The sequence below is a fragment of the Cheilinus undulatus genome, linkage group 5, assembly GCF_018320785.1.
Source record: "Cheilinus undulatus linkage group 5, ASM1832078v1, whole genome shotgun sequence".
In the NCBI taxonomy this organism is placed as follows: domain Eukaryota; kingdom Metazoa; phylum Chordata; class Actinopteri; order Labriformes; family Labridae; genus Cheilinus; species Cheilinus undulatus.
The window spans coordinates 52,704,678-52,732,649 of record NC_054869.1 but is presented as its reverse complement, the minus strand read 5'-3'; the positions used below and the strand labels follow the sequence as shown (position 1 = coordinate 52,732,649).

The window sequence follows — 27,972 nt, the reverse complement described above, 5'->3', positions numbered from 1 at the left end:
AAAAAAAAAACATTTTTTTTTTTCAATTTCATGTTTTAAGCTTTTTGAGCTAATGTCAAAATCATTTACTATCAGTGCTAAGTTTTTTTTTCATATTTTATTACTGGTGAAACAAGGTTGACAGTTTTATGGTTAAAACGGTGACCCTGTTAGACCCTCAGGTTAGTCCTGAATCCAGAAAGTTTGACACCCCTTATTTACAGCTTTGGCTCAATAGGATTCACATTTTTACAGACATAAAAAGCTTATGAGTTTAACAGCTTGAGGTTGTTTGCACATTAGGTGATTTCAGACCCATTTCCCCTCGAATGTGGCCTTATTTGAGGCCTACAGCAAGAGAGAAGTGGGATAAAAAAGCCTCTAAGGCTAAACATGTTTGATTTGTACAATTCCAGATCGGGCTGGATTTTTATGCTATTTTCAGCTATTTTTGTGCTTTTGGCTATTTTTAGCCGTTCTTCCACATTTCAGCTCTCAGCATCCCCACACAATTTGAGCTGAAATTGTAATTTTGATCTAGTTATCATCTATTCTTAGAAGAGTCTCTGCTGTAAACCACAATCCAGAGGAAAATAAAACTTCAGGAGGCGACTGTTTCAACCAGAGTTTGGACCAGAGTTTATTTATGTATTTTTTATTCTTTATTTTTATTTCTATTATTTTTTGTCTAATTGTTTTATCTAATTAATCAGATTTATTTCATTAAAAAATTATTAGTGAAATTATTTAATATGCAAATTTATAAAATGTGTAAATATTTAATGCATTTTTATTTTTTACACTGCTTTGGCAGTAACTGATCTGTTCATGTCAGTAAAATAAATTGAAATTGAAAATGAAATTGGATTGGCCTTTCTCAGCAAAATGAACTTTTAATGATATTCTATATTTATAGATGCACCTTTAATGCCTTTGTATTATTGGCATTATTAGAGCTTATTTTTCTGCAGCATCATTTGTATTGCTGGCGTTATTAAAGCTTATTTTTCTGCAGCATCATTTGTATTGCTGGCATTATTAAAGCTTATTTTACTGCAGCATCATTTGTATTGCTGGCATTATTAGAGCTTATTTTTCTGCAGCATCATTTGTATTGCTGGCATTATTAAAGCTTATTTTCCTGCAGCATCATTTGTATTGCTGGCATTATTAAAGCTTATTTTCCTGCAGCATCATTTGTATTGCTGGCATTATTAAAGCTTATTTTCCTGCAGCATCATTTTTATTGATGGCAATATTAAAGCTTATTTTTCTGCAGCATCATTTGTATTGATGGCATTATTAAAGCTTATTTTCCTGCAGCATCATTTGTATTGCTGGCATTATTAAAGCTTATTTTCCTGCAGCATCATTTTTATTGATGGCATTATTAAAGCTTATTTTTCTGCAGCATCATTTGTATTGCTGGCATTATTAAAGCTTATTTTCCTGCAGCATCATTTTTATTGATGGCATTATTAAAGCTTATTTTTCTGCAGCATCATTTGTATTGCTGGCATTATTAAAGCTTATTTTCCTGCAGCATCATTTGTATTGCTGGCATTATTAGAGCTTATTTTTCTGCAGCATCATTTTTATTGATGGCAATATTAAAGCTTATTTTTCTGCAGCATCATTTGTATTGATGGCATTATTAAAGCTTATTTTCCTGCAGCATCATTTTTATTGATGGCAATATTAAAGCTTATTTTTCTGCAGCATCATTTGTATTGATGGCATTATTAAAGCTTATTTTCCTGCAGCATCATTTTTATTGATGGCAATATTAAAGCTTATTTTTCTGCAGCATCATTTGTATTGATGGCATTATTAAAGCTTATTTTCCTGCAGCATCATTTTTATTGATGGCAATATTAAAGCTTATTTTTCTGCAGCATCATTTGTATTGATGGCATTATTAAATCTTATTTTCCTGCAGCATAATTTGTATTGCTGGCATTATTAAAGCTTATTTTCCTGCAGCATCATTTTTATTGATGGCATTATTAAAGCTTATTTTTCTGCAGCATCATTTTTATTGATGGCATTATTAAAGCTTATTTTCCTGCAGCATCATTTGTATTGCTGGCATTATTAAAGCTTATTTTCCTGCAGCATCATTTGTATCGCTGGCATTATTAAAGCTTATTTTTCTGCAGCATCATTTGTATTGCTGGCATTATTAAAGCTTATTTTCCTGCAGCATCATTTGCATTGCTGGCATTATTAAAGCTTATTTTCCTGCAGCATCATTTGCATTGCTGGCATTATTAAAGCTTATTTTCCTGCAGCATCATTCGTATTGCTGGCATTATTAAATCTTATTTTCCTGCAGCATAATTTGTATTGCTGGCATTATTAAAGCTTATTTTCCTGCAGCATCATTCGTATTGCTGGCATTATTAAATCTTATTTTCCTGCAGCATAATTTGTATTGCTGGCATTATTAAATCTTATTTTCCTGCAGCATCATTTGTATTGCTGGCATTATTAAAGCTTATTTTCCTGCAGCATCATTTGCATTGCTGGCATTATTAAAGCTTATTTTCCTGCAGCATCATTCGTATTGCTGGCATTATTAAATCTTATTTTCCTGCAGCATCATTTGCATTGCTGGCATTATTAAAGCTTATTTTCCTGCAGCATAATTTGTATTGCTGGCATAATTAAAGCTTATTTTTCTGCAGCATCATTTGTATTGCTGGCATTATTAAAGCTTATTTTCCTGCAGCATAATTTGTATTGCTGGCATAATTAAAGCTTATTTTTCTGCAGCATCATTTGTATTGCTGGCATTATTAAAGCTCATTTTCCTGCAGCATCATTTGTATTGCTGGCATTATTAAAGCTTATTTTCCTGCAGCATAATTTGCATTGCTGGCATTATTAAAGCTTATTTTCCTGCAGCATTATTTTTATCCGTGTCTCCTCAGAGCACCTTTCACTGAGCATGTGTGCAGTTCTGGTGTTGTGCGATCAGGCTTCGTGTGAAGTCCTTGCAGGAAAGCAGCTGTTTGCGATATAATCGTCACAGATCAGAGATCTGTTGGTTTCAACATTAATGTTCCCCTTAAAGGAAGACGAGCCGACCACACACTCTACCCTGCTGATGGGCTGATAAGCAAAACCCCTGCTTGTGTTAGCTGTGAATTCATGACATGGACTTTGTACAACCGTTTCTCTCTGCTGTGAGAACTCAGAGACTCGTCCATTCTCTTCCTCTTTCTGAGGAAAGTTGCTGTTAGTCTGAGGAGGCACGTTGGCGTGGTTCCTCTTTGGCAGAAGAACTTCTTGATCCTGGTCCTGGTCAGCATGAGAGCAGCTCACAGAGTAGACCGGATGATAGGAGGTCTGAGGAGACGGCAGCACTGGCTCAGTGAACACTAGAGCCTCAGACACATAGTCTGGGTCCATCTTGATGAGGAGCTGATTGCTGGACAGCAGAGAGGCGTCTTCATGAAGCTCCTTCTCTGATGGCGGCTCACAGTTTGGACAGACGGTGATGGAACTTTTCTGTTCCACAACGTCTGTCACCTCAAAGGCGTATATGTCCAGGACGGGTTTCCCTGCAAGTTTCTGATTCACAAAACCACAGATATCATGTTATTCTTGGAGGACAGACAACCCCATTTCCAAAAAAGTTGGGTCGCTGTGTAAAATGTAAATAAAAACAGAAATCAATGATTGTCAAATCTCATAAACCCATATTTGATTCATAGTGGAACATAAACAGTATAACAGATGTTAGGCTGAGACATTTTACCATTTCATGAAAGTATTAGCTCATTTTGAATTTGACAGTAGCAAAAAAAGCTAAAAAAAAAAGTAGGGACAGGGCAACAAAAGCCTAGGAAAGTAAGCGGTACAAAAGAAAAACACTTTGCAGCTAACTAGGTTAATTGGCAACGGGTCAGTCACATGACTGTGTATGAAAGGAGCATTTTAGAGAGGCAGAGTCTCTACTTAAAGAAGTAAAGATTGGCAGAAGCTCACTAATCTGTGAAAAACATATGTGAACAGGATCCAGAAACACCGCCGTCTTCTCTGGACCATAGCTCATTTAACATGGACTGAGGAAACATGGAAAACTGTTCTGTGGTCAGAGGAAACCACAGACGCCGTGTCCTGTGGACTATAATAATAATAATGATGATAATATCTTGAATTTATATAGCGCCTTTCAAGAAACCCAAGGACACTTTACAGGAACACATAGACATGGACAAACTATGTGAGGGGTAGGATGGGTGTAAGGCTGGTTTAGTGAAGACTGTAGGCTGTGGTGCACAGGTGGTGCTTGAGACGTTTTTTGAAAATGTCCAGAGATGGAGCGCAGGTGGGGTTGCTTGATTTAGTGTGAAGTAGTCGTTTGGGCTTTGCCAGGTTTCAGTCAGACATAAGAAGTCTACTTTCCTGTCTGTGATGATGTCATGGAGGAGGTGGGCTTTATTGTTTATGGACCGGGCATTTTGCAGCATAAATGTCGTGGAAATGTTTGAAGATGATAAGCAGAGGGGAGTGGGAGGGACGTCGGTGCATCTGAGAGGTCTCAGGTTACTGAGCTGCACGTGTGGTTTGTAGTGATGACGTCGTCGAGAGTGGGCGGGGCGCCGGTCCGACTGGACTGTGGGGACAGCATGGCTGGAGTAAAGAAACTTCTGTTTCTGTGCTCTGTGGATATAACGAGGACGACGCAGAAGGCCAAGGGATTTAATGTCTGTAAGACAGGTGGGAGTGGAGAAAGAGATGAGGTTGAGAAGCTGCTGGGGCGAGTATTTGAAGAGCACCATGTTAGCTGCGCGAGGAAGCAGTGGGAACAGGCTGCTGCTAGCTAGCCACTGGCCCACAGAGGCCAACAGCTGATCGGCGGCTACGAGCTAAAAGCTAATCCGGCGTCTAGCCGGGAAATCCTGATGGAAGATTCACAGGTGGTCAGGAGACAATGCTAAAGATTCAAAGTGGAAAAGCACGGTCAGAGCTCCGGTGGGACACTAGCCAAGCCAGGAGGCTAGAGGTTAGCCGGAGGATGCTAACAGCTGATCCGAAGCCAGGAGGCTAATGGTTAGCCGGAAGGGCTAACAGCTGTGGGGCGGTGAGTACTTCGGCTGATGACAACACAAGGTTCGTTGTAACAAAGTTAGAGCTAACCGATATCAATCAGCGCTCGACTGGATGGTTTAGCAACAGCAGAGGAACAGCAGAACTACAAGAACTAATCGACGTTAAGCGAAAGCAGACAGTTTTCTCAGGATTGTGAAGCGGTGACAAACACGCCAGCGTCCTCACACATCCGGCGCCAGTAGACTCTACCTTCGTCTCCACGACTAAAGAGGAGAGGGAGCATCCAGCTGGCTCTCCTGGCTCAGGTCTAAAGCCTGCATCTCTGATGGTATGGGGTTGCATTACTGCCTATGGCGTGGCAGCTCTAACACCTGGAAAGGAACTATCAATGCTGGAAAGTAGAGAGAGCTTTAAGATCAGTGTTACTGAACCCTGCTCAACCAAAAGGCCAAATTGATGAAAAATACCTTTGCAAGAGCCACAATCTAAGTGATGAAAAGTGGCAAAAACAGCTTGAAGTTGCAATAACAATAAGTTAAAGGTGGCAAAAAATTGTCAAAAAGCAGCACAAATAGGTGAAAAAGTGGAAAATAGTTAGAAAGAAGCAAAAATGGGTGAGAAGTGACCAAAAAAATGAGTAAAAAGTGGCAAAATGGGCAAAAAAAAAAAAGAAAAAGAAAACAAGTGGTATTTAATGGCAAAGGGTAGCTTAAATGGATGAAAAGTGGCAAAAATGGGATAAAAGTGACAAAAATTGAAAAAAAGTGGCAAAAATGAGCAAAAAAGTAGGAAAAAGTGGTATTTAATGGCAAAAGGTAAATTAAAGTGGCAAAATTTGGAAAGAAGTGGCAAAAATGGGCAAAAAAGTAGGGAAAAAAGTGGTATTTAATAGCAAAAGGTAGCTTAAATGGGCGTAGTTGAAAAAAAAAAGGTAAGAAAGGGCAAAAATGGTATAAAATTGCCAAAAAGAAGTGGCTGAAATTGGAACAGACAAGGAAGAAAGTGGTATTTAATGACTAATGGTAGCTTAAATGGGTGAAAACGGGGAGAAAAAATGGTGAAAAGTGTCAAAAAAGAAAAAGAAAGTTGAAAAAACGTGGCAAAAATGAGCAATAAAGTAGGAAAAAATTGGTATTTAATGGCTAAAGGTAGCTTAAAACCGGCGAAAAAGGGCTAAAAAAAAGTGGTGAAAAAGGGCAAAAATGGTTTAAAATTGCCAAAAGAAGTGGCTGAAATGGGCACAAGTGAGGAAGAAAGTGGTATTTAATGACAAAACGTAGCTTAAATGGTGTTTTAATTTGGGAGAAAAAATTGTGAAAAGGGGTAAAAATGGGATAAAAGTGGCAAAAAAGGAAACAAGTGGTATTTAATGGCAAAGGCTAGCTTAAATGGATGAAAAGTGGCAAAAAAAATCAGGAAAAAGTGTAAAAAAAAAGACATTGCAAAATTGGCAAAAATCATTTTTAAAAAGTGGTATTTAATGGCAAACAGAAACTTAAATGGGCAAAAGTGGCAAAAATTGTGAAAATGGCAAAGTGTCCCTTTTTTAAGGTTTTTTTGGGGGAATAATATTTAAAATTAAGACATAAAGAGCCACAAATAATCACCAAAGAGCCACATGTTGAGTATCACTGTTTTAGAGCAACATCTGCTCCCATCCAGACAACGTCTCTGTCAGGGAAGGCTGCCACTATTTCAGCAAGACCATGCTAAACCACATACCACATCCATCACAACAGCATGGCTTCACAGGAGAAGAGTCCAGGTCCTGAACTGGTATGCCTGCAGTCTAGACCTTTCACCAATAGAAAACAAGAATGGGACAACATTCCTCTCCCATCAGCTGGTCTCCTCACTTCCCAGGCGTTTACAGACTGATGTTAAAAGAAGAGGAGATGCTACACGATGGCAAACATGGCCCTGTCCTTACTTTTTTGAGATGTGTTGCTGCCATCATATTCAAAATGAGCTGATATTTCCATGAATGGTAAAATGTTTCAGTTTTAATGTTTGATATGAGGTTTGAGATTCATTGACTTCTGTTTTTATTTGCATTGCAGTGACCCAACTTTTTTGGAATTGCAGTTGTACATAGCTGTAGAGCTAAACTGGCTTGTAGACTGACAGTTACGGCACTACAAAAAACCCTCAGGTTTAAAATGTTGTAAGTTTATAACTGTTTGAAAAGTGCTCCTAATTTCATCTAAAAACTGAGATCAGATCTGATCAGATAATAAAACCACTTCAAGATGAACTCACTCCATCCGCCACTCCAGGGGCCAACAACTACATCTGTGCAAGAAAAAAATCCCTCCAAGCGTTCTTGAATTAGAACTAAAGACCTTGATGGATGTTCAGACTAAAAACCCAATGCCTCCAGTCCCTGGAGACGTGCAGGGATGAAACACAGGGTCAAAGTTTAGAAATGGAGGACTTCTCCTTTAGGAAACTCAAGTTAAAAGAAAGCAGATCACCTGGGGGTTCGGGTCCATCAGCCACTGGCCTGTTGTGCTGCCTCGAGGGCTGGAGATCGGCGGGAAGAAGTACGACTTGTACCTGCACAGCAATGTTTAAGATTATTTAGATTTAGAGAAATGAACGACAGGAAGGAGGGATTTCTGTGAGACAAAACGCGGTGAATATCTTGGCTGAATTTTTAGCTCTCATGCTTTTGTGTTTAAAGAAGTTCTTTGGAGAAAACAGTGAAATAAAAGTGAAATATTGCCCTCTGGCTGCTACCACATTAAAACAAAGAATGTTTCTCCTGTGTTTATTTGAGCTCTGATGTGATTGTGCTGACTCACACAGTCCGGGACAGGATGGAGATGATGAACACGACGATGGCGAGCAGCAGCAGAGGAGTGACTGTGGCCACCACCGGGACTTCATCTGAGAGAGAAAACCGCCAGCATTTACTCGCTTTAAAAACCACAGCTGCAATCAATGACCGTGTGCTCGTTTATTTCCCTCACAATAAAATCCCACACACCAGATGTTAACACAGTCATTCTGATCTGGATCTAAACCAGTGATACTCAACCTGTGGCTCTTTTATGTCTTAATTTAAAAAATATTATTCCCCAGAAGACCTTACAAAAGGAAAACTGTTTTGCCCCTTTTTGCCATTTTTTGTCACTTTCTGCCCATTTTAGCTAACAATTTTTTTTGGCTACTTTTATCCCATTTTTGCCCCTTTTCACCATTCCCCCCCCCCTGTCATTAAATACCACTTTCTTCCTCACTGGTGCCCATTTCAGCCACTTCTTTTTGGCAATTTTAAACCATTTTTGCCCTTTTTCACCACTTTTTTTTGCCACTTTTCGCCAATTTAAGCTACCTTTTACCATTTAATACCACCTTTACCTACTTTTTTCCAATTTTGCCACTTTTATCCCATTTTTGCCACTTTAATTTACCTTTTGCCATTAAATACTTCTTTTTTACCTACTTTTTGCCAATTTTTGACACCCCTTTCTTTTACTTTTACCAATTTTTTGCCTCTTACATCCCCTTTTTGCCCCAATTCACAATTTTTTCTCCCCATTTTCACCCATTTAAGCTACTTTTTGTCATTCAATTCCACTTTCTTCCTCACTTGTGCCCATTTCAGCCACTTCTTTTGGCAATTTTTCCTCCCCATTTTTGCCCATTTTCACCATTTTTTTTCACTTTTCAACCATTTAAGCTACCTTTGGCCATTTAATACCACCTGTTTCCTCTTTTTTTTTGCCAATTTTTGCCACTTCTTTCCAATTTTGCCACTTTTCGCCCATTTTTGCCTTTTTTCATAACTTTTCACCCATTTAAGGTGCCTTTTGCCATTAAATACCTCTTGTTTCCAATTTTTTGACAATTTTTGCCACTCTTGGCTGCTTTTTGCCATTTTAGTCACTTTTCACTCATTTTTTGCCAGGTTTTTTTCCACTTTTGGACCATTTTTTGCCACCTGTAACTCATTTTTTGTCACTTCTCACCCATTTTTGCTGCTTTCTGACCCTTTATGCCTCCTTTAACTTATTGTTATTGCTGCTTTAGCTTTTTTGCCCCTTTTCACCACTTAGATTGTGGCTCTTTCAAAGGCTCTTTGGTTGAGTAGGGTTGAGTAACACTGATCTAAAGGTACATTATTATTCTACAGCAGAGCCTGATAAACCAAAGAACCAAACCGTTAAAAAAATAAAAAAAACCCTGAGGCTAAAAGGCTAAAATCCTGTCTCGTTCTGCTACAGAAGCCGAGAAAAAAGATTTTAGGAAACATTAAGATTTTGTGTAGTTTCTTATATATATTTATTCTTTTTTTTCAGAAAGTCCTCCAGGTTTTGGAGGATGGTTTTTGACCAAGGATTTTTTAAGGTCTAAATAGGTTAAACTCACCAAAGTCTGTCGTCAGGGGGATGATGCTTCGCGAATAATCATCAGCCATTAGGACAAGAGAATAGTCAGTGTTGGGTTGCAGGTTGACAAAGGTGTGCTGCTGTTGGTCAGGCCACAGAGGCAGAGCTGGAGGGGTGATGGTTTTTAATGATGCAAAAAAAAAAGGGGATTTGTCATCACAAAACATAAATAAGATACACAGACAAAGCTTCAAACAGGAAATGTGAATAAATATTTTAATAAAGGCACACATTTAAAGACAAACATAGAAATCACTGTGTTCCATAGATAAATTCAGCTGTTTTTCATTATGGATGGATGGATGCCTGGATGGATGGATGGATGGATGGATGGATGCCTGGATGGATGGATGCCTGGATGGATGGATGGATTGATGGATGGATGCAGGGATGGATGAATGCATGGATGGATGGATGATGAATGGATTAAATACATGGATGATGGATGGATGGATTGATGGATGGATGGATGGATGGATGATGGATACATTAAGTACATGGATCATCAAACAGGACAGTGGATAATTCAGCTGCTTATTTGAGAAAAAAACAGATTAAAATGATCAATTAGTGATCAGCGATCAATCTCTGTTAACGTACTTTGTCTCTCTGAGCCTCTCCTCAGCATCACCCTGTATCCCTCCACTTTGATTGGTTCAGACTGCGTTTGCTGTGTCCTTCGCCACGCCCACATAACAGTCACAGTCGTCTTGGTAACATTCACAACTTTCAGCTTCACCACCTCCATCAGAGCTGAGAACAAAAAAGTCAAAACTTTACTTTGAAATACTGAACTAAATATCCTGTTTACATTTGGCTCCTTATGAATTCCGTTTAGCTCAATATATGTTTTAAAATTGATTTATTCCTTCCCTTTTTCTGCTGTTTGTTTTGAATATTTTCCACCATGATTTTAAAAAGCAAGCTTACAGCAGCTCATGAAATCAATAACAAGTACAGCTTAGGTGTAAAAATCCTAAAAACACAAATAAAGAATAAAAAAGTACATTTTCCTACATCTGTATCTAGGAGTAGAGTATGCTGGAGAGGACCTGTGTTAGTTTATTTCTAATGTTAAATGGTTGAAGAAACTTCCTCTAACTAACTAAACTAAATAATAATTATTATTATTATTTATTACTATTATTATTATTATTATTACTATTATTATTATTATTATTACGTTTACCTCCATGCTGCAGACTGGCAGGCAGAGACTGTGGAGCTCCACACTGATGATGATAGCATGGGAACACAGAGATCCGATACGACTCATCAGGATCAATTTCTACGGAAAAAAACGTTAATGAAACACACCTTATAATATATATATAGTGACTTCTGATGACTTCTGTTTTTATTTACGTTTTACACAGCATCCCAACTTTTTGGAAATGGGTTCTATTATGCAGCATTCATGAACCTCCCATAGGAATAACTGCTGTGTGAAATTGGGTTTCACCTTGTATGACAGTGGAGGTGTTGGGGTTGTCCACGGTCCTCCAGTGGCTGCTGGACTGTTGATCCTCAGAGCGCCACTGAACGACATAATGACTGACAGGCAGAGACAGGGACAAGGGGTCTTTGGGGGTCTCCCATCGGACCAGAAGACCATCAGCTGAACTCAGAGCCCACAAGTGTCTGACCGAAGGAACAGCTGCAGAAAACAACAAAATCATCAGAGAATATAAGGATCAGCTGCATCTTTACCAACTTTAATATCGATCACAGACATCCTGTGCTGTGCAGCATTGCCTATCAAGCTGTTATTCATTCTCATAATGCATGCTTTAAAGTTTACAACAGTGTTACTCAACCAAAGAGCCAAATTGTTGAAAAAAAAACCTCTGCAAGATCAACAATCTAAGAGGTGAAAAGTGACAAAAACAGCTTGAAGTAGCAATAAAAATTAGTTAAAGGTGGCAAAAATGGTCTAAAAGTGGCAAAATTGGGAAAAAAATTAGAGAAAGGTGACTTAAATGAGCAAAGGGCAATCAAGATCAGCAAAATAGGCCAAAAAATAGGAAACAAGTGGTATTTAATGGCAAAAAGAAGCTAAAAAAGGAAAAAATTGCAAAAAGGGTTAAAAATGGGATAGAAATGGTTAAAAGAAGTTGCAAAAATGGGTAAAAATTTGGAAACAAGTGGTATTTAATGGCAAAAGGTAGCTTAAATGAGAAAAAAGTGGTGAGAAGATTGTGAAAATGGACAAAAATGGTCCAAAAGGGGCAAAAATGTGGCAAAAAATGTAGGGAAAAGTGACGAAAAATGGGCAAAAAGCAGTCATGACCGGAAAAATAGGGCAAAAGGAAGAAACAGTTGGTATTTAATGGCAAAAGGAAGCTTAAATGGGCAAAAACTGGTGAAAAAAATTGGGGAAAATGGGCAAAAATGGTCCAAAAGTGGTAAAATCTGTCAAAAAATTAGAGAAAAGGGATTTTAATAGACAAAAAGCAGTCAAGAGTGGCAAAATAGGGCAAAAAAGAGGAAACAAGTAGTATCTATTGGCAAAAAGTGGTGGAAAAATGGCAAAACCTGGCAAAAAAGTCAGAAAAAAAGTAGCATTTAATGCAAAGGTAGCTTAATCAGGTGAAATGTGGCAAAAAAAAAAAAACAGTTAAAATGGGCAAAAATGGGATAAAAGTGGCTAAAAGCAGTTGCAAAAATGGGCAAAAAAGAAAAAACTAGTGGTATATAATGGCAAAAGGTAGCTGAAATGGGCAAAAAGTGGTGAAAGAGTTACAAAAATGGGTCAGAAAAAAAGTGGCATTTAATGGCAAAGGTAGCTTAATCGAGTGAAATGTGACAAAAAATGGTGAAAAGGGGCAAAAATTGGATTAATGGGACAATTAAGTTTGACAATTAAAGCCTTCTGTATAAGTCTGGAAAATAAACTGATTAGTGTCATTAATTTCTGAGGTCAAAGTTGCCCTTTTTAAGGTTTTATGGGGAATAATATTTCAGATAAAAGAGCCACAGGTTGAGTAACACTGGTTTAGAATAATTCTGATTAAAGTGTGCAGCCTGGAGATAACTTCTACCAACAGCTGACCCTTATGCTCGAACATTTTTATTTAGTATGGGAAAAGTGTCTGCAGAAGTGCTGTGTTGCAATAATGTTATCTGTACATCGTGTTATTGCTGTTTCCTCATGCTTTGCTCACACAAACAGGATGTTGCTTAAGGTAAATCTGATACTATCCGTCTGAACGTTGTGGGCGTGCCATCAGTGTGAAGGATAAACATGTCTACATGTGATTGTGTCAGATAGTCTCAGTGCTCTGACACCCACTGAATTCAGCGTCTGTCCCACTCACTCGTCTGTCTCTGCGTGTCGATGCTGATGTTTGCAGCAGGTCCATAGCCGGCCATGTTGAAGGCTCTAACTGAGACACTGTAGTTCCCAGCATTCACCTCCAGGACAGCCGTCACGTCTCTGACATTCTTGATTAATCTGTCCTGTGTCCTCATTGGCCCATAGCTCACCTGGTATCCAAGGATACGACCTCCAGCATCAAGGAGGGGGAGGTCCTGCAGAAAAATGGAGAACATTTAAATAAAATGTGTATTTGTTTGGAGACGTGAAATGCTTTAGTGTGCATAAAAAATAGAAACTTAAAACTATGATTAAGGGGCACAATGGGTTCAGTTATGGCTCCTCCTTCTCTTTTGTCATCCCTGTTTCTGACCCTGTCCACTGTCCTCTACACCATTTATCAGCCAGGATATCTGACATTTCCGGTTAACTGTGTGTCCAGAGATCCTCCAGAACTAAAGACAAATACTTCAGCTCCCTGTGATGAACCGTACCTTCCACATGAGATGAAGGAGAAACGATTCAGCAGCGTCTGCTTTCTCCAGTCTGTAACAGACGTCAGGAGACCTGGAGGGTACTGACGGAGGAAGAAGACGTTAAAACCACCCTCTGACAGCATCCATCCTTTGGTTTGAGCTACACAAACAGCTGTGGAGAACTATGAGATAGAGAGACTGTTTTCTACCGTTATAGACAGAGATATCATGGAAAATCAGTTATATGTTCAAAAAAGCTTATTCCCTGATTTATCACTCAGTACAGTTTATTTTTGATACTTTATTGGTAGTTCTTTCCAATGTTCAACCTATTTTTGCCCTTTTACACCATTTTTACCACCTCTTTTTAACTGCTTATTGCCTATAATGCCACTTTTGCTTTTTAAAGCCCATTCCTGCAACATCTTTATACAACTTTCTTATTGTTGCCACTTTTCATCCGTTGTTGCCACATATTTTATCTTTTTTCACCCATTTTTGCAGGTTTTCCTGCTATTTTCCCTTATTTGCCATTTTGCATGTTTAACTTTAATTTACCACTTTTAACCCATTTTTGCATTTTTTAAACAATTTTTTTGCCCGTTTTGCATTTTTTGCCACTCAACCTTCCAGCCACTGGGGCAGGCAACCAAAACCTTCAGATCAGAACCGAGCAGACCTGATCATCTGTGCTGTGGTTATTAAAGGAAAGCTGTAATGTTGGCTGTTTTTATGTTGGGAAGTATACTAACTAACTGAGTGTATTGTGAGGTTATTTTAGAGATTTAACAGATGTTATATCAACCTCTGTATCACCAGCCTGTGGGCAAAAACAGCTCACACACAGCCCTGGAGGGTGTTTCACAGTCCTGAGCATCGGTCTCAAAGTGAATTCTGACCTCTTTCCAGCGTCTTCACAAGGGCGTCGGCGCTCCACTGACTCCAAAACACAGACGACTCTCTGCAGCGGACAGCGGCTCTGTAGTCAGTGAACGGTCTGAGGTCGGAGAGGGTGTGGTTCAGTTTGACAGAGCGACCTCCAGAGATCAGATCTGGAGCCTGAAAACAAACAAACAACAGAAAATCATAAAGGATGACATTCTGAGTGGACTGATTCACTGTTAAAAAATACAGACTCAATCCAATAACTTTTTAAGCACACTTATACACTTTCAAACATCAAACTTAAGACATTTTAAGACCTTTTTAAAACCTAAGCTGAAAAAAATTAACGCCACTTTTTGCACTGCAAAAATGGAAGGCATGTAAGATTGTTGGGTACAGCGGACCAGGACTGAATTCACAGAGAATTTAATTAATGTTTTTTCTTTAACTTTGTGACCTGGGGACAAGGGACAACAGACAAAAATGAGCATTTTTGCTAACTCTGGCACATTTACAGTATGTACTTCATACGTTTGTTCATTAATGTGCACTGTCCCTGTCAAATGAATAAATAAATAAATAAAAATAAATAAGAAGTTCCACAGAGGCCTGGGCAGATAAGATGCAGTGAAATGGGGATACGAGTATTTCTCCAGGCTTCTCTGTGTGCATGCAAACTCAGTATCCTGAATACGATCAGAACCAGGATACGGTTCAGTACTCCAGTCCACGTTAACAGCCAGTCAAGAACCAGTCTGAGACACCTCATGTTTGATTTTTAGTCCTGCCCTCTACAGTTTGTTCGATGAAGCCAGTAAGGCTGACCAATCAGAGCACAGGGCAGCTGTAGCATCATAAACAAGGCCGTCCATAAGGGGGGGTATAGGGGGGAACTGTCTGGGGCCCAGCCACACAGGGGGCCCATGGAGGTCAGCAAAACCATGGTCCATTAAAAAATTAAGCTGTGAACACAATATTTAATTTTTAACATGAATATTATCCAAAGGAAAAAAAAATCAGTTTCCTTTATTAATGCTGCAGAACAACAAAGCCTTTCTGAAAATGTAAAGCCCTTTTCTTAAAACAGATTTGATCAGTGACGTGAACAACACAGATGGGCACAGAGAACTAAACCACTAGGAAAGTCAGACTTCATGTGCAAAATTAAGAAACGTGACAACTTCATTGGAAAAGAATGAATAATAGTGAAAAGTGGCAAAAATAGATTTAAATAGTAAAAAAAAAGTCATAAATTGGTTAAAAGTGGCATGAGTGGTAACAATGGGTGAAAAGTGGAATAAATTGATTAAAAGTGGTAAAAAAAAAAAGTGCAACAAGTGGCTAGAAGAAGTCAGAGATTTACAGAAGGGGCTAAAAGAGGATAAATGGGAAAAAAAATTAAAAGTGCAAAAAAATAATGCAAAAATGGGCATAACTGGGCAAAAAATGGGTTAAGATCAGCAAGATTGGAAAAAATGGCAAAAATGAACATAACATGGCAAAAACTGGGCAAAAGTGAAGCAAAAATGAGCAAAAAGTCTCTAAAAATTGGCAAAGTGTGGATAAATGTGGCAAAAATGGGCATATATTGGCAAAAACTGGACAAGAGGTAAGTAAAAATGGGCAGAGTTGTTAAAAAACTTGGAAAAATGTTGATAAATTTGGCAAAATTGGCAAAAACTGGGAAAAAAAGTAAGCAAAATGGGCAAAATGTGAATACATTTGGCAAAAAAAAATGGCAAAACTGGGCAAGAGGGAAGCAAAAAAGGTCAAAGAGTTGTTCAGTTGAGTGAAAAGTGGCAAAACTTGCACAAAGGTGACAAAAATGAGCAAAAAATTAAATTAAAGAAGTTGCGGAAATTAAGTAAATTAATGATAAAGGTGCAAAAAAAAAAGGAACTGTGTTCAGGTGGCACAAAAGGGGTTAAAAGTACCAAAAAATTGGAGAAAGGCTACAAGAAGTGGCATTATTTGGGAGAAATGGGTATAAGGTGGCAAAAAACTGGGGAAAAAGAAAAAAAGTGACAAAAATGTGGCAAAAATGGGTGAAAGGGGACAAGAAGGGGCAAAAGTTCTCTAAAATATGCAAGGAATGAGCATAATGTCTCAGGGGCCAAAATATCAGGGGCCATTCTCTGGGTTTACTTGGGGCCATTCTCTGGGTTTACTTGGGGCCATTCTCTGGGTTTATCAGGTGCCAATTCTCTGGGTTTATTAGAGGCCATTCTCTGGGTTTATTAGGGGCCATTCTCTGGGTTTATCAGGGGCCAACTCTCTGGGTTTATTAGAGGCCATTCTCTGGGTTTATTAGAGGCCATTCTCTGGGTTTATTAGGGGCCATTCTCTGGGTATATCAGGGGCCATTCCCTGGGTTTATCAGGGGCCATTCTCTGGGTTTATCAGGGCCCATTTCTGGGTTTATCAGGGGCCAATTCTCTGGGTTTATCAGGGGTCATTCTCTGGGTTTATGGGGGGCCATTCTCTGGGTTTATCAGGGGTCATTCTCTGGGTTGATTAGAGGCCATTCTCTGGGTTTATCAGGGTCCATTCTCTGGGTTTATCAGGGGCCATTCTCTGGGTTTATCAGGGCCCATTCTCTGGGTTTATCAGGGGCCATTCTCTGGGTTTATCAGGGGTCATTCTCTGGGTTTATGGGGGGCCATTCCTTGGGTTTATCAGGGGCCATTCTCTGGGTTTATGGGGGGCCATTCCCCGGGTTTATCAGGGGCCATTCTCTGGGTTTATCAGGGCCCATTCCCCGGGTTTATCAGGGGCAATTCTCTAGGTTTATCAGTGGTCATTCTCTGGGTTTATCAGGGGCCATTCTCTGGGTTTATCAGGTGCCAATTCTCTGGGTTTATCAGGGGCCATTCTCTGGGTTTACTTTGGGCCATTCTCTGGGTTTACTTGGGGCCATTCTCTGGGTTTATCAGGTGCCAACTCTCTGGGTTTATTAGGGGCCATTCTCTGGGTTTATCAGGGGCCAACTCTCTGGGTTTATTAGAGGCCATTCTCTGGGTTTATTAGAGGCCATTCTCTGGGTTTATTAGGGGCCATTCTCTGGGTATATCAGGGGCCATTCTCTGGGTTTATCAGGGCCCATTTCTGGGTTTATCAGGGGCCATTCTCTGGGTTTATCAGGGGTCATTCTCTGGGTTTATGGGGGGCCATTCTCTGGGTTTATCAGGGGTCATTCTCTGGGTTGATTAGAGGCCATTCTCTGGGTTTATCAGGGTCCATTCTCTGGGTTTACTTGGGGCCATTCTCTGGGTTTATCAGGGCCCATTTCTGGGTTTATCAGGGCCCATTTCTGGGTTTATCAGGGGCAATTCTCTAGGTTTATCAGTGGTCATTCTCTGGGTTTATCAGGGGCCATTCTCTGGGTTTATCAGGTGCCAATTCTCTGGGTTTATCAGGGGCCATTCTCTGGGTTTACTTTGGGCCATTCTCTGGGTTTACTTGGGGCCATTCTCTGGGTTTATCAGGTGCCAACTCTCTGGGTTTATTAGGGGCCATTCTCTGGGTTTATCAGGGGCCAACTCTCTGGGTTTATTAGAGGCCATTCTCTGGGTTTATTAGAGGCCATTCTCTGGGTTTATTAGGGGCCATTCTCTGGGTATATCAGGGGCCATTCTCTGGGTTTATCAGGGGCCATTCTCTGGGTTTATCAGGGCCCATTTCTGGGTTTATCAGGGGCCATTCTCTGGGTTTATCAGGGGTCATTCTCTGGGTTTATGGGGGGCCATTCTCTGGGTTTATCAGGGGTCATTCTCTGGGTTGATTAGAGGCCATTCTCTGGGTTTATCAGGGTCCATTCTCTGGGTTTACTTGGGGCCATTCTCTGGGTTTATCAGGGCCCATTTCTGGGTTTATCAGGGGCCATTCTCTGGGTTTATCAGGGGTCATTCTCTGGGTTTATGGGGGGCCATTCCTTGGGTTTATGGGGGGCCATTCCCCGGGTTTATCAGGGGCCATTCTCTGGGTTTATCAGGGCCCATTCCCCAGGTTTATCAGGGGCAATTCTCTAGGTTTATCAGTGGTCATTCTCTGGGTTTACTTGGGGCCATTCTCTGGGTTTATCAGGTGCCAATTCTCTGGGTTTATTAGGGGCCATTCTCTGGATTTATCAGGGGCCATTCTCTGGGTTTATTAGGGGCCATTCTCTGGATTTATCAGGGGCCATTCTCTGGGTTTATCAGGGGTCATTCTCTGGGTTTATCAGGGGTCATTCTCTGGGTTTATCAGGGGCCATTCTCTGGGTTTATCAGGGGTCATTTTCTGGGTTTATCAGGGCCAATTTTCTGGGTTTATCGGGGGCCTTTCTCTGGGTTTATCAGGGGTCCATTCTCTGGTTAATCAGGGGCCCATTCTCTGGGTTTATCAGGGCCAATTCTCTGGGTTTATCAGGGGCCAATTCTCTGGGTTTATCAGGGGCCATTCTCTGGGTTTATCAGGGGCCATTCTCTGGGTTTATCAGGGGTCATCTCTGGGTTTATCAGGGGCCATTCTCTGGGTTTATCAGGGGCCATTCTCTGGGTTTATCAGGGGTCATTCTCTGGGTTTATCAGGGGCCATTCTCTGGGTTTATCCAGGGCCATTCTCTGGGTTTATCAGGGGCCATTTTTGGGTTTATCAGGGGCCCATTCTCTGGGTTTATCAGGGGACATTCTCTGGGTTTATCAGGGGTCATTTTCTGGGTTTATCAGGGGCCATTCTCTGGGTTTAACAGGGGTCATTCTCTGGGTTTATCAGGGGCCATTCTCTGGGTTTATCAGGGTCCATTCTCTGGGTTTATCAGGGGCCATTCTCTGGGTTTATCAGGGGCCCATTCTCTGGGTTTATCAGGGGCCATTCTCTGGGTTTATCAGGGGCCATTCTCTGGGTTAATCAGGGGCAATTCTCTGGGTTTATTAGGGGCCATTCTCTGGGATTATCAGGGGTCATTCTCTGGGTTTATCAGGGGCCATTCTCTGGGTTTATCAGGGGTCATTCTCTGGGTTTATTAAGGGCCATTCTCTGGATTTATCAGGGGCCCATTCTCTGGGTTTATCAGGGGCCATTCTCTGGGTTTATCAGGGCCAATTCTCTGGGTTTATTAAGGGCCATTCTCTGGATTTATCAGGGGCCATTCTCTGGGTTTATCAGGGCCAATTCTCTGGGTTTATCAGGGCCCATTCTCTGGGTTTATCAGGGGCCATTCTCTGGGTTTATCTGGGGCCATTCTCTGGGTTTATCAGGGGCAATTTCCTGGGTTTATCAGGGGCCAATTCTCTGGGTTTATTAGGGGCCATTCTCTGGGATTATCAGGGGTCATTCTCTGGGTTTAACAGGGGCCATTCTCTGGGTTTATCAGGGGTCATTCTCTAGGTTTATCAGGGGCCATTCTCTGGGTTTATCAGGGGTCATTTTCTGGGTTTATCAGGGGCCATTCTCTGGGTTTACTTGGGCCCATTCCCTGGGTTTATCAGGGGTCATTCTCTGGGTTTATCAGGGGCCATTCTCTGGGTTTACTTGGGCCCATTCTCTGGGATTATCAGGGGTCATTCTCTGGGTTTAACAGGGGCCATTCTCTGGGTTTATCAGGGGACATTCTCTGGGTTTATCAGGGGCCATTCTCTGGGTTTATCAGGGGCCATTCTCTGGGTTTATCAGGGTCCTTTCTCTGGGTTTATCAGGGGACGTTCTCTGGATTTATCAGGGGTCATTCTCTGGGTTTATCAAGGGGTCATTTTCTGGGTTTATCAGGGCCAATTTTCTGGGTTTATCGGGGGCCTTTCTCTGGGTTTATCAGGGGTCCATTCTCTGGTTAATCAGGGGCCATTCTCTGGGTTTATCAGGGCCAATTCTCTGGGTTTATCAGGGGCCAATTCTCTGGGTTTATCAGGGGCCATTCTCTGGGTTTATCAGGGGCCATTCTCTGGGTTTATCAGGGGTCATTCTCTGGGTTTATCGGGGGCCATTCTCTGGGTTTATCAGGGGCCATTCTCTGGGTTTATCAGGGGTCATTCTCTGGGTTTATCAGGGGCCATTCTCTGGGTTTATCCAGGGCCATTCTCTGGGTTTATCAGGGGCCATTTTTGGGTTTATCAGGGGCCCATTCTCTGGGTTTATCAGGGGACATTCTCTGGGTTTATCAGGGGTCATTTTCTGGGTTTATCAGGGGCCATTCTCTGGGTTTATCAGGGGTCATTCTCTGGGTTTATCAGGGGCCATTCTCTGGGTTTATCCAGGGCCATTCTCTGGGTTTATCAGGGCCCATTCCCCGGGTTTATCAGGGGCCCATTCTCTGGGTTTATCAGGGGAGGTTCTCTGGATTTATCAGGGGTCATTCTCTGGGTTTATCAAGGGGTCATTTTCTGGGTTTATCAGGGGCCATTCTCTGCGTTTATCAGGGGCCATTCTCTGGGTTTATCAGGGCCCATTCTCTGGGTTTATCAGGGCCCATTCTCTGGGTTTATGGGGGGCCATTCCCCGGGTTTATCGGGGCCCATTCCCCGGGTTTATCAGGGGCCATTCTCTGGGTTTATCAGGGCCCATTCTCTGGGTTTATCAGGGGCCATTCTCTGGGTTTATCAGGGCCCATTCTCTGGGTTTATCAGGGGCCATTTCCTGGGTTTATCAGGGGCCAATTCTCTGGGTTTATTAGGGGCCATTCTCTGGGATTATCAGGGGTCATTCTCTGGGTTTATCAGGGGTCATTCTCTGGGTTTATCAGGGGCCATTCTCTGGGTTTATCAGGGCCCATTCTCTGGGTTTATCAGGGCCCATTCTCTGGGTTTATCAGGGCCCATTCCCTGGGTTTATCAGGGGTCATTCTCTGGGTTTATCAGGGGCCATTCTCTGGGTTTATTAGGGGCCATTCTCTGGATTTATCAGGGGCCATTCTCTGGGTTTATCAGGGGCCATTGTCTGGGTTTATCTGGGGTCATTTTTTTGGGTTTAACAGGGCCCATTCTCTGGGTTTATCAGGGGCCTTTGTCTGGGTTTATCAGGGGTCCACTCTCTGGGTTTATCAGGGTCCATTCTCTGGGTTTATCAGGGGCCATTCTCTGGGTTTATCAGGGGCCCATTCTCTGGGTTTATAAGGGGCCATTCTCTGGGTTTATCAGGGGCCATTTCCTGGGTTTATCAGGGGCCAATTCTCTGGGTTTATCAGGGGCCATTCTCTGGGATTATCAGGGGTCATTCTCTGGGTTTATCAGGGGTCATTCTCTGGGTTTATCAGGGGCCATTCTCTGGGTTTATCAGGGGCCCGTTCTCTGGGTTTATCAGGGGCCATTCTCTGGGTTTATCAGGGCCCATTCTCTGGGTTTATCAGGGGCCATTCTCTGGGTTTACTTGGGCCCATTCCCTGGGTTTATCAGGGGTCATTCTCTGGGTTTATCAGGGGACATTCTCTGGGTTTATCAGGGGCCATTCTCTGGGTTTATCAGGGGCCATTCTCTGGGTTTATCAGGGGACATTCTCTGGGTTTATCAGGGTCCTTTCTCTGGGTTTATCAGGGGACGTTCTCTGGATTTATCAGGGGTCATTCTCTGGGTTTATCAAGGGGTCATTTTCTGGGTTTATCAGGGGCCATTCTCTGTGTTTATCAGGGGCCATTCTCTGGGTTTATCAGGGGACATTCTCTGGGTTTATCAGGGGCCATTCTCTGGGTTTATCAGGGGCCATTCTATGGGTTTATCAGGGGACATTCTCTGGGTTTATCAGGGTCCGTTCTCTGGGTTTATCAGGGGACTTTCTCTGGATTTATCAGGGGTCGTTCTCTGGGTTTATCAAGGGGTCATTTTCTGGGTTTATCAGGGGCCATTCTCTGTGTTTATCAGGGGCCATTCTCTGGGTTTATCAGGGCCCATTCTCTGGGTTTATCAGGGCCCATTCTCTGGGTTTATCAGGGGCCATTCTCTGGGTTTATGGGGGGCCATTCCCCGGGTTTATCGGGGCCCATTCCCCGGGTTTATCAGGGGCCATTCTCTGGGTTTATCAGGGCCCATTCTCTGGGTTTATCAGGGGCCATTCTCTGGGTTTATCAGGGCCCATTTCTGGGTTTATCAGGGGCCATTCTCTGGGTTTATCAGGGCCCATTCTCTGGGTTTATCAGGGGCCATTTCCTGGGTTTATCAGGGGCCAATTCTCTGGGTTTTTTAGGGGCCATTCTCTGGGATTATCAGGGGTCATTCTCTGGGTTTATCAGGGGTCATTCTCTGGGTTTATCAGGGGCCATTCTCTGGGTTTATCAGGGCCCATTCTCTGGGTTTACTTGGGCCCATTCCCTGGGTTTATCAGGGGTCATTCTCTGGGTTTATCAGGGGCCAATTCTCTGGGTTTATTAGGGGCCATTCTCTGGATTTATCAGGGGCCATTCTCTGGGTTTATCAGGGGCCATTGTCTGGGTTTATCTGGGGTCATTTTTTTGGGTTTAACAGGGCCCATTCTCTGGGTTTATCAGGGGTCCACTCTCTGGGTTTATCAGGGTCCATTCTCTGGGTTTATCAGGGGCCATTCTCTGGGTTTATCAGGGGCCATTCTCTGGGTTTATCAGGGGCCATTCTCTGGGTTTATCAGGGTCCATTCTCTGGGTTTATCAGGGGCCATTCTCTGGGTTTATCAGGGGCCATTCTCTGGGTTTATCAGGGGCCATTCTCTGGGTTTATCAGGGGCCATTCTCTGGGTTAATCAGAGGCAATTCTCTGGATTTATCAGGGGCCATTCTCTGGGTTTTTCAGGGGCCCATTTTCTGGGTTTACCTGGGTCCATGTTGAAGTGTTGTCAACTTTATAACGAAGCTGACAGCTGCATTGATTCGTGCACGTCCAAGAGACGATGGCAGAGTGGTTGGAGGAGCTGAGCACGGTTAAATCAGGTGGAGACGGCTTGGCTGAGGAGGAGAAATGACTTTATTATAATCTAAGTTTTTCTGTAAATGAAGATCAGTCATCAGTCAAATAAAACAGGTTTGGTCTACTTACTTGCTCTTCTGGCGTCCAGAGTGTGAGGTCTGGACCAGATCTCTCTGCCTGTTTGGTAGTTTTTTATCCTGACTGTTACATCAAAGAAAGCGAGCCGGTTGATAATCGTCTTGCATGAAAAGATTGTATGATGGCTGCAGGGAGAAAAATGATCAAAAACAGATTAGGGACCATTAACATTGCAAAAGACATCACTTTAGATGATGCATTGGTCTTGTATGCATGTGTGTATTTAATATTAATATATATATCTCTAATTTTGTTCTTTATTTGTCATCTTTATTATATTTTACTATTAAATTGGTTTACTTTTCATAAGTGCACTTTTATAATTAGATAATAGTATACATTACTATTACTTTACTATTATCATTATTATTGTTATTATTATTTACGTGCTGTCATGACTATGTATGGCGAATTTATTTATTATTTTCATTTTTTGTATTTGTATTTATTTATTTTATTTATTTATTTTTATTTCATATTGTTTAATTTTTTTGTCATTTGATTTAATTTATTTAAGTCTTAAAATCATTATTATTGTCCATTCCCTTTAACCTCTTACATATTTACTTACTTTGTTTTGTTTCTTGTTGGAAACATGCAAAAACTGTATAAGCCAGAAGTGGATACTATTTGTGTATTTTGCAATTGCTAATAAAACAATCTTTAAAAAAGAAAAAACAGGTAAGGGACCAAGTATTTGACTGCATAGACCTGGAGACATGGGAGGAACCTGGGATAAATTTATCTTGTTCTTTCAAAGGCTCTGAATATTCATGTGGATGTGATAATTCAGTTTTTGATTTTTCATAAACTTGCAAAATTCCCAAACTCTGTTTTCCATTTGTCATGATGGGGCAGTGAGTGTAGATGAATGAGAATATTTTTCAGTCTGGGACAGAACAAAGCTGAAACAGTGAAGGGGGTCTGAATGAGCTGTCCATCTCTGCAGAGCTTCTCCAGTCCCTCTGAGTGTTTACCTTCTGACGATGACAGAAACTTTTGGCTCTGTGTGGCCGTCCGACTCCTCGCTCCACTCACACGTAAAAGATCTGAACCAGTTCTGGTTCTTCCTTTTCTCCTCATAGTAACAGGATATGTTCAGGGTCTCTGCACAAAAACAGCACAGAGAAATACTTCACTAATCAGATTTGAAGCCATTAGATCATCAGACTGGTGAAAGATCTTTGCAGCTCAACAGAAGCAAAAATAAATTAATTTCCTCTATAGCAGGTTTGTTTGATTGTTAGCCATGTTATCAGAGGTATCCCAGCTTTTCTTCAGTAATAAAATTCTACTGTACACTATAATATTACAAAATGATAGAATGCCAGAGGAAGAGAATTCAGTGTTTGGCTTCTTAAATAGGACGTATTTTTAACCTGCTTTTTAAAGGCAGAGGAGAGTTTTACTCCCAATAATCGAACTAAATAAACCTGGAGTTTGTGTTTAAGAGCTGACCATAAAAACACAAAATAACTTTAGATCAGATCAGAATCACAGAGTATATCAGTCATTTTTTTCTACCTTTTTGGCACTTTAATCCCATTTTCCCCCATTTCTGCCAGATTTTTAATATTACTGACATTTTTGCTGCCTTTTTGGTACTTAATCTAATTTTTTTTTTAACTTTGCGCCCATTTTTGCAACTGTTTTGCAACATTATGGCTGTTTTTGGTACCTTTTTTGGCACTTTTATCCCATTTTTGCCACTGTTTTGCAACATTATGGCCTTTTATCAACCTTTTTCAGGAGTACCTTGATGCAGGCAAGACATCTGACATACATCCAATCCTTACCAGAAGTCTCAACCGGAAGTCCGTACGTCTAAGGTTAGGCTTAGGCATTAAAACCCAAGTGGTTAGGTTCAGGGTAAGGCAGTGGGGACGGTGATATATTTGAGATCCAGTACCAAGGGTTAGGCTTAGGGGCTGGCAGCTGAGTCTAACAAAAAGAAGAAACTTCTGCCTGGGACTTCCGGCATGGACTGGATGTATCACAACGCCCATGTCGGCCATCTTGACTGCAGTTGGGTCCCTCTCACCTTTTTTGGCATTTTTATCCCCATTTATGACACTGTGCACCCATTTTTACCACCGCTTTCTATCATTGCAGACAGTTTTGCTACTTCTTTATGCCATTTTTACTGCTTTTTGCCTTTTTCTCAAGAGTACCTTGATGCATCAGAGGATGCATCAGAGGAGGTCCCTCTCATTTTTCTGCCACTCCTTTTCCACTCTTGAGCCATTTTTACTGCTTTCTTCCTGTTTTACCCTCATTTTAACCTATTTCTGGCTCTTTTTGGCCATTTTCCTCTGCCAGATTTAGCCCATTATTTTGCATGTATATAATTGTTTTCGTTTCTTCTTTGTTTTCTGACACCCTGACATTTGTGCCCAGCATGGCTTAGCTCTGAAGTCTGAGTGGTCAATCCATCCACATCATACCATGATCAAAAAGTTAATTCTGTTTTAAGAGTGGGGGCGGTTACATTTAGAAAAAGGCTTTATCTGTACTACAGCATGAATAGATAAAATTCATTTTTGCTGCTGATAAGAGTGATCATTAAATATAATATGATTACCACAGCTTAACTCTGTAATGGACCATGGTTTTGCTGACCTCCATGGGTTGGCTGAACCCCAGAAAGCTCTCCCCTTCATGGGCGGCCTTGCAGCAGCTGCACGTGTCTGTGTGTGTTTTTCTGTGTACTCACGCTGTAGAGATGTAGGCGGTTGGAGGTCGCAGTCATCACTGTCGTTGACACAGGCTTCTATGCGGTTAGATTTTTCACATTTCTCCAGACGATACACTGTCATCTCTAACACACAAAACCAGAATCACCAGCACACACATGAATCTTTAACAGACCACAATTATCAGTTATAAGAAGTGAAAAGGGAAAATCACAGTCGTCTCACTTTAAAAACATAGAAAGGCCTGCTTTGGTCTCTAGTTGTCTTGGTTCTTTATTCATCTGGATTATATCCACAGTTAAACATGTTGGGATTAGGAGAAGAACCTCTGGGTATTTCGTGTTTCTTTCCTTTAGAGTTAAATTCTGACAGCTTTCAGTTTCCCATGTTCAAATTCAAGAAGTCTAGAAAAGATTTGTTGATGCAAACCCTAAGACTTTAGATGTGCGAGAGCTGCCCTAGATTTATTCTCAGCAACACCTGAAATACAGGTGCATCTCAGAAGTTCATTTTTTCCCACGATTTATTTCAGAAAGTTCAACTTCTATATATTCTAGATTCATCCACTTTCAAAAAATTGCTATAAAAACTTAACAGATTCATTTTTTTTGTGCTTGTTTTTGCATAAATCTCTTAAACAAATTCAGCTGTGCTCAAAACTACCAAACATTCAATCATTTTGAGGATTGTAACCCTTTAAAACGTGCACACACACGTGCACACACACACACACACATATACACACACACTATCTTGAAATAGCCTAATAAGCTCAATAACACAAGCATAAAAACTAATGAAATGACAGGCTTTTCATGCATAGGCCTATAATAGGGAAATGGCTGCTTTTAGTGATGAACAGTAAAAATGACAAATTTGACTATTTTTCTCAATAATGATACCACAACATTACAGAATGCATGATGATATCATGCAAAGGCTACGAGATAAAATAATGCGGTTTGAATGGGAGTCAGTGGGACGTTTTTGTCCCTAATGACTCAAAAGAGTAGTATATTTTAATTCAGATGCTACACAAAAACTAATACTGCATCAAAGTCAATATTTTGGCTAATGTTTGACATACCCAGGACTGATTTAAAAAAAAAAAACACCCCCCACCCCACCGCCATTAGTTATCTGAAAATAATTACTGTTTTGTGTGTTTTTTTTAGAAAAATATGACCATCCTGTAATCAAACTGGCATTTAAAGGGTTAAAATCCAAAAAAGAAAATATTCAAAATTTGATTGTTTTGATCAGAACTGAAGTTGATCAAAAGATCTGACCCAAAAAAAGCAGAAAAAAAATATTAATGTATACTATTTTTATTGCTATTTTTGGAAGTGGACATTTTTGTCCTTAATGACTCGAAAGGGTAGTACATTTTAAATCTGATCCTACACAAAAACTAATAATGCATCAAAGTCAATATTTTGGCTAATCATGGACATGTCCAAGCTGGATTTAGAAATAAAGCCCCGGCCATCCAACATTTGGTTTAAGGAAGATTTCACATTTTTTCACTTTTTTTCATAAAAACATTGACTTTAAGTAACCAAACTGGCATTTAAAGGGTTAAAATCCTCAAAATGAAGCTGAAGTTGTTTAAGAGATTCATGCAAAAAAAAAAAAGCAGAAAAAAATATTAATCTGTGAAGTTTTTAGAGCACTTTTTTAGAAGTGGACATTTTTGTCCTTAATGGCTTTAAAGGGTGGTAAATTAAAGTGATGCCTGAGGGTTAAATAATGTCATGGATTTACTTTTGCATCTGTGTTGTTTTTAGCTGGAGATGAACCAACAACTGAACATAAATCATCAAATCTACCAGGGAATTAGAGTTTCTAATCCAACCTTGGCTGCAGAATACAAAGATGAGTGATATATGTACTAAAAAATGTAAAAGCGACCTAAAGGGTGAACCAGAAACCAAATCTTCAGATCATCTACATCTAGGACCAAAAAGTCCTGCTAAATATCAATATCACTGAAGGTTTTAATCAAAAAAGATGGAAAACTCACTATGAGAAAGCACACAGAGGAGGAGGCTCATCACTGCACAGAGAGAAAGGTGCAGTCCCACAGTCCGCTCCATCTTCACTCTTTCATTAAAACACTGGAATCATTTCTGTCCTCGAACATCCACCTGTCCTCTAAATCCACCTACTGAGCTGGAAACAGCTCAGAGC

General features: G+C 40.9%; 1 protein-coding gene across 1 annotated transcript; it reads right to left on the bottom strand.

The window, feature by feature from the left end:
• Positions 1-80: 80 nt before the first annotated feature.
• On the bottom strand, positions 81-27,972 carry LOC121509454 (interleukin-6 receptor subunit beta). The gene is made up of 15 exons (XM_041786844.1): positions 27,806-27,972; positions 25,803-25,907; positions 24,067-24,196; positions 23,081-23,214; positions 22,859-22,989; positions 14,126-14,285; positions 13,245-13,327; positions 12,752-12,965; positions 10,897-11,091; positions 10,624-10,722; positions 10,035-10,187; positions 9,415-9,540; positions 7,845-7,929; positions 7,515-7,596; positions 81-3,555 (listed from the first exon to the last, which is right to left on the bottom strand). The coding sequence occupies exons 1-15, from the start codon at positions 27,876-27,878 to the stop codon at positions 2,956-2,958; spliced, it is 2,370 nt and encodes a 789-aa protein (XP_041642778.1). The 5' UTR covers positions 27,879-27,972; the 3' UTR covers positions 81-2,955.

What these genes read in the sequence shown, in the direction of transcription:
- LOC121509454 (XM_041786844.1), bottom strand. Translation starts at nt 27,878, where the DNA reads ATGGAGCGGACTGTGGGACTGCACCTTTCTCTCTGTGCAGTGATGAGC. An exon ending in TCCTTCATCTCATGTGGAAG is followed by an intron (nt 12,966 to 13,244) that starts GTACGGTTCATC and finishes ATTTTTCTGCAG; the next exon opens with GACCTCCCCCTCCTTGATGC. An exon ending in GAGAGGCTCAGAGAGACAAA is followed by an intron (nt 9,541 to 10,034) that starts GTACGTTAACAG and finishes TCACCCCTCCAG; the next exon opens with CTCTGCCTCTGTGGCCTGAC.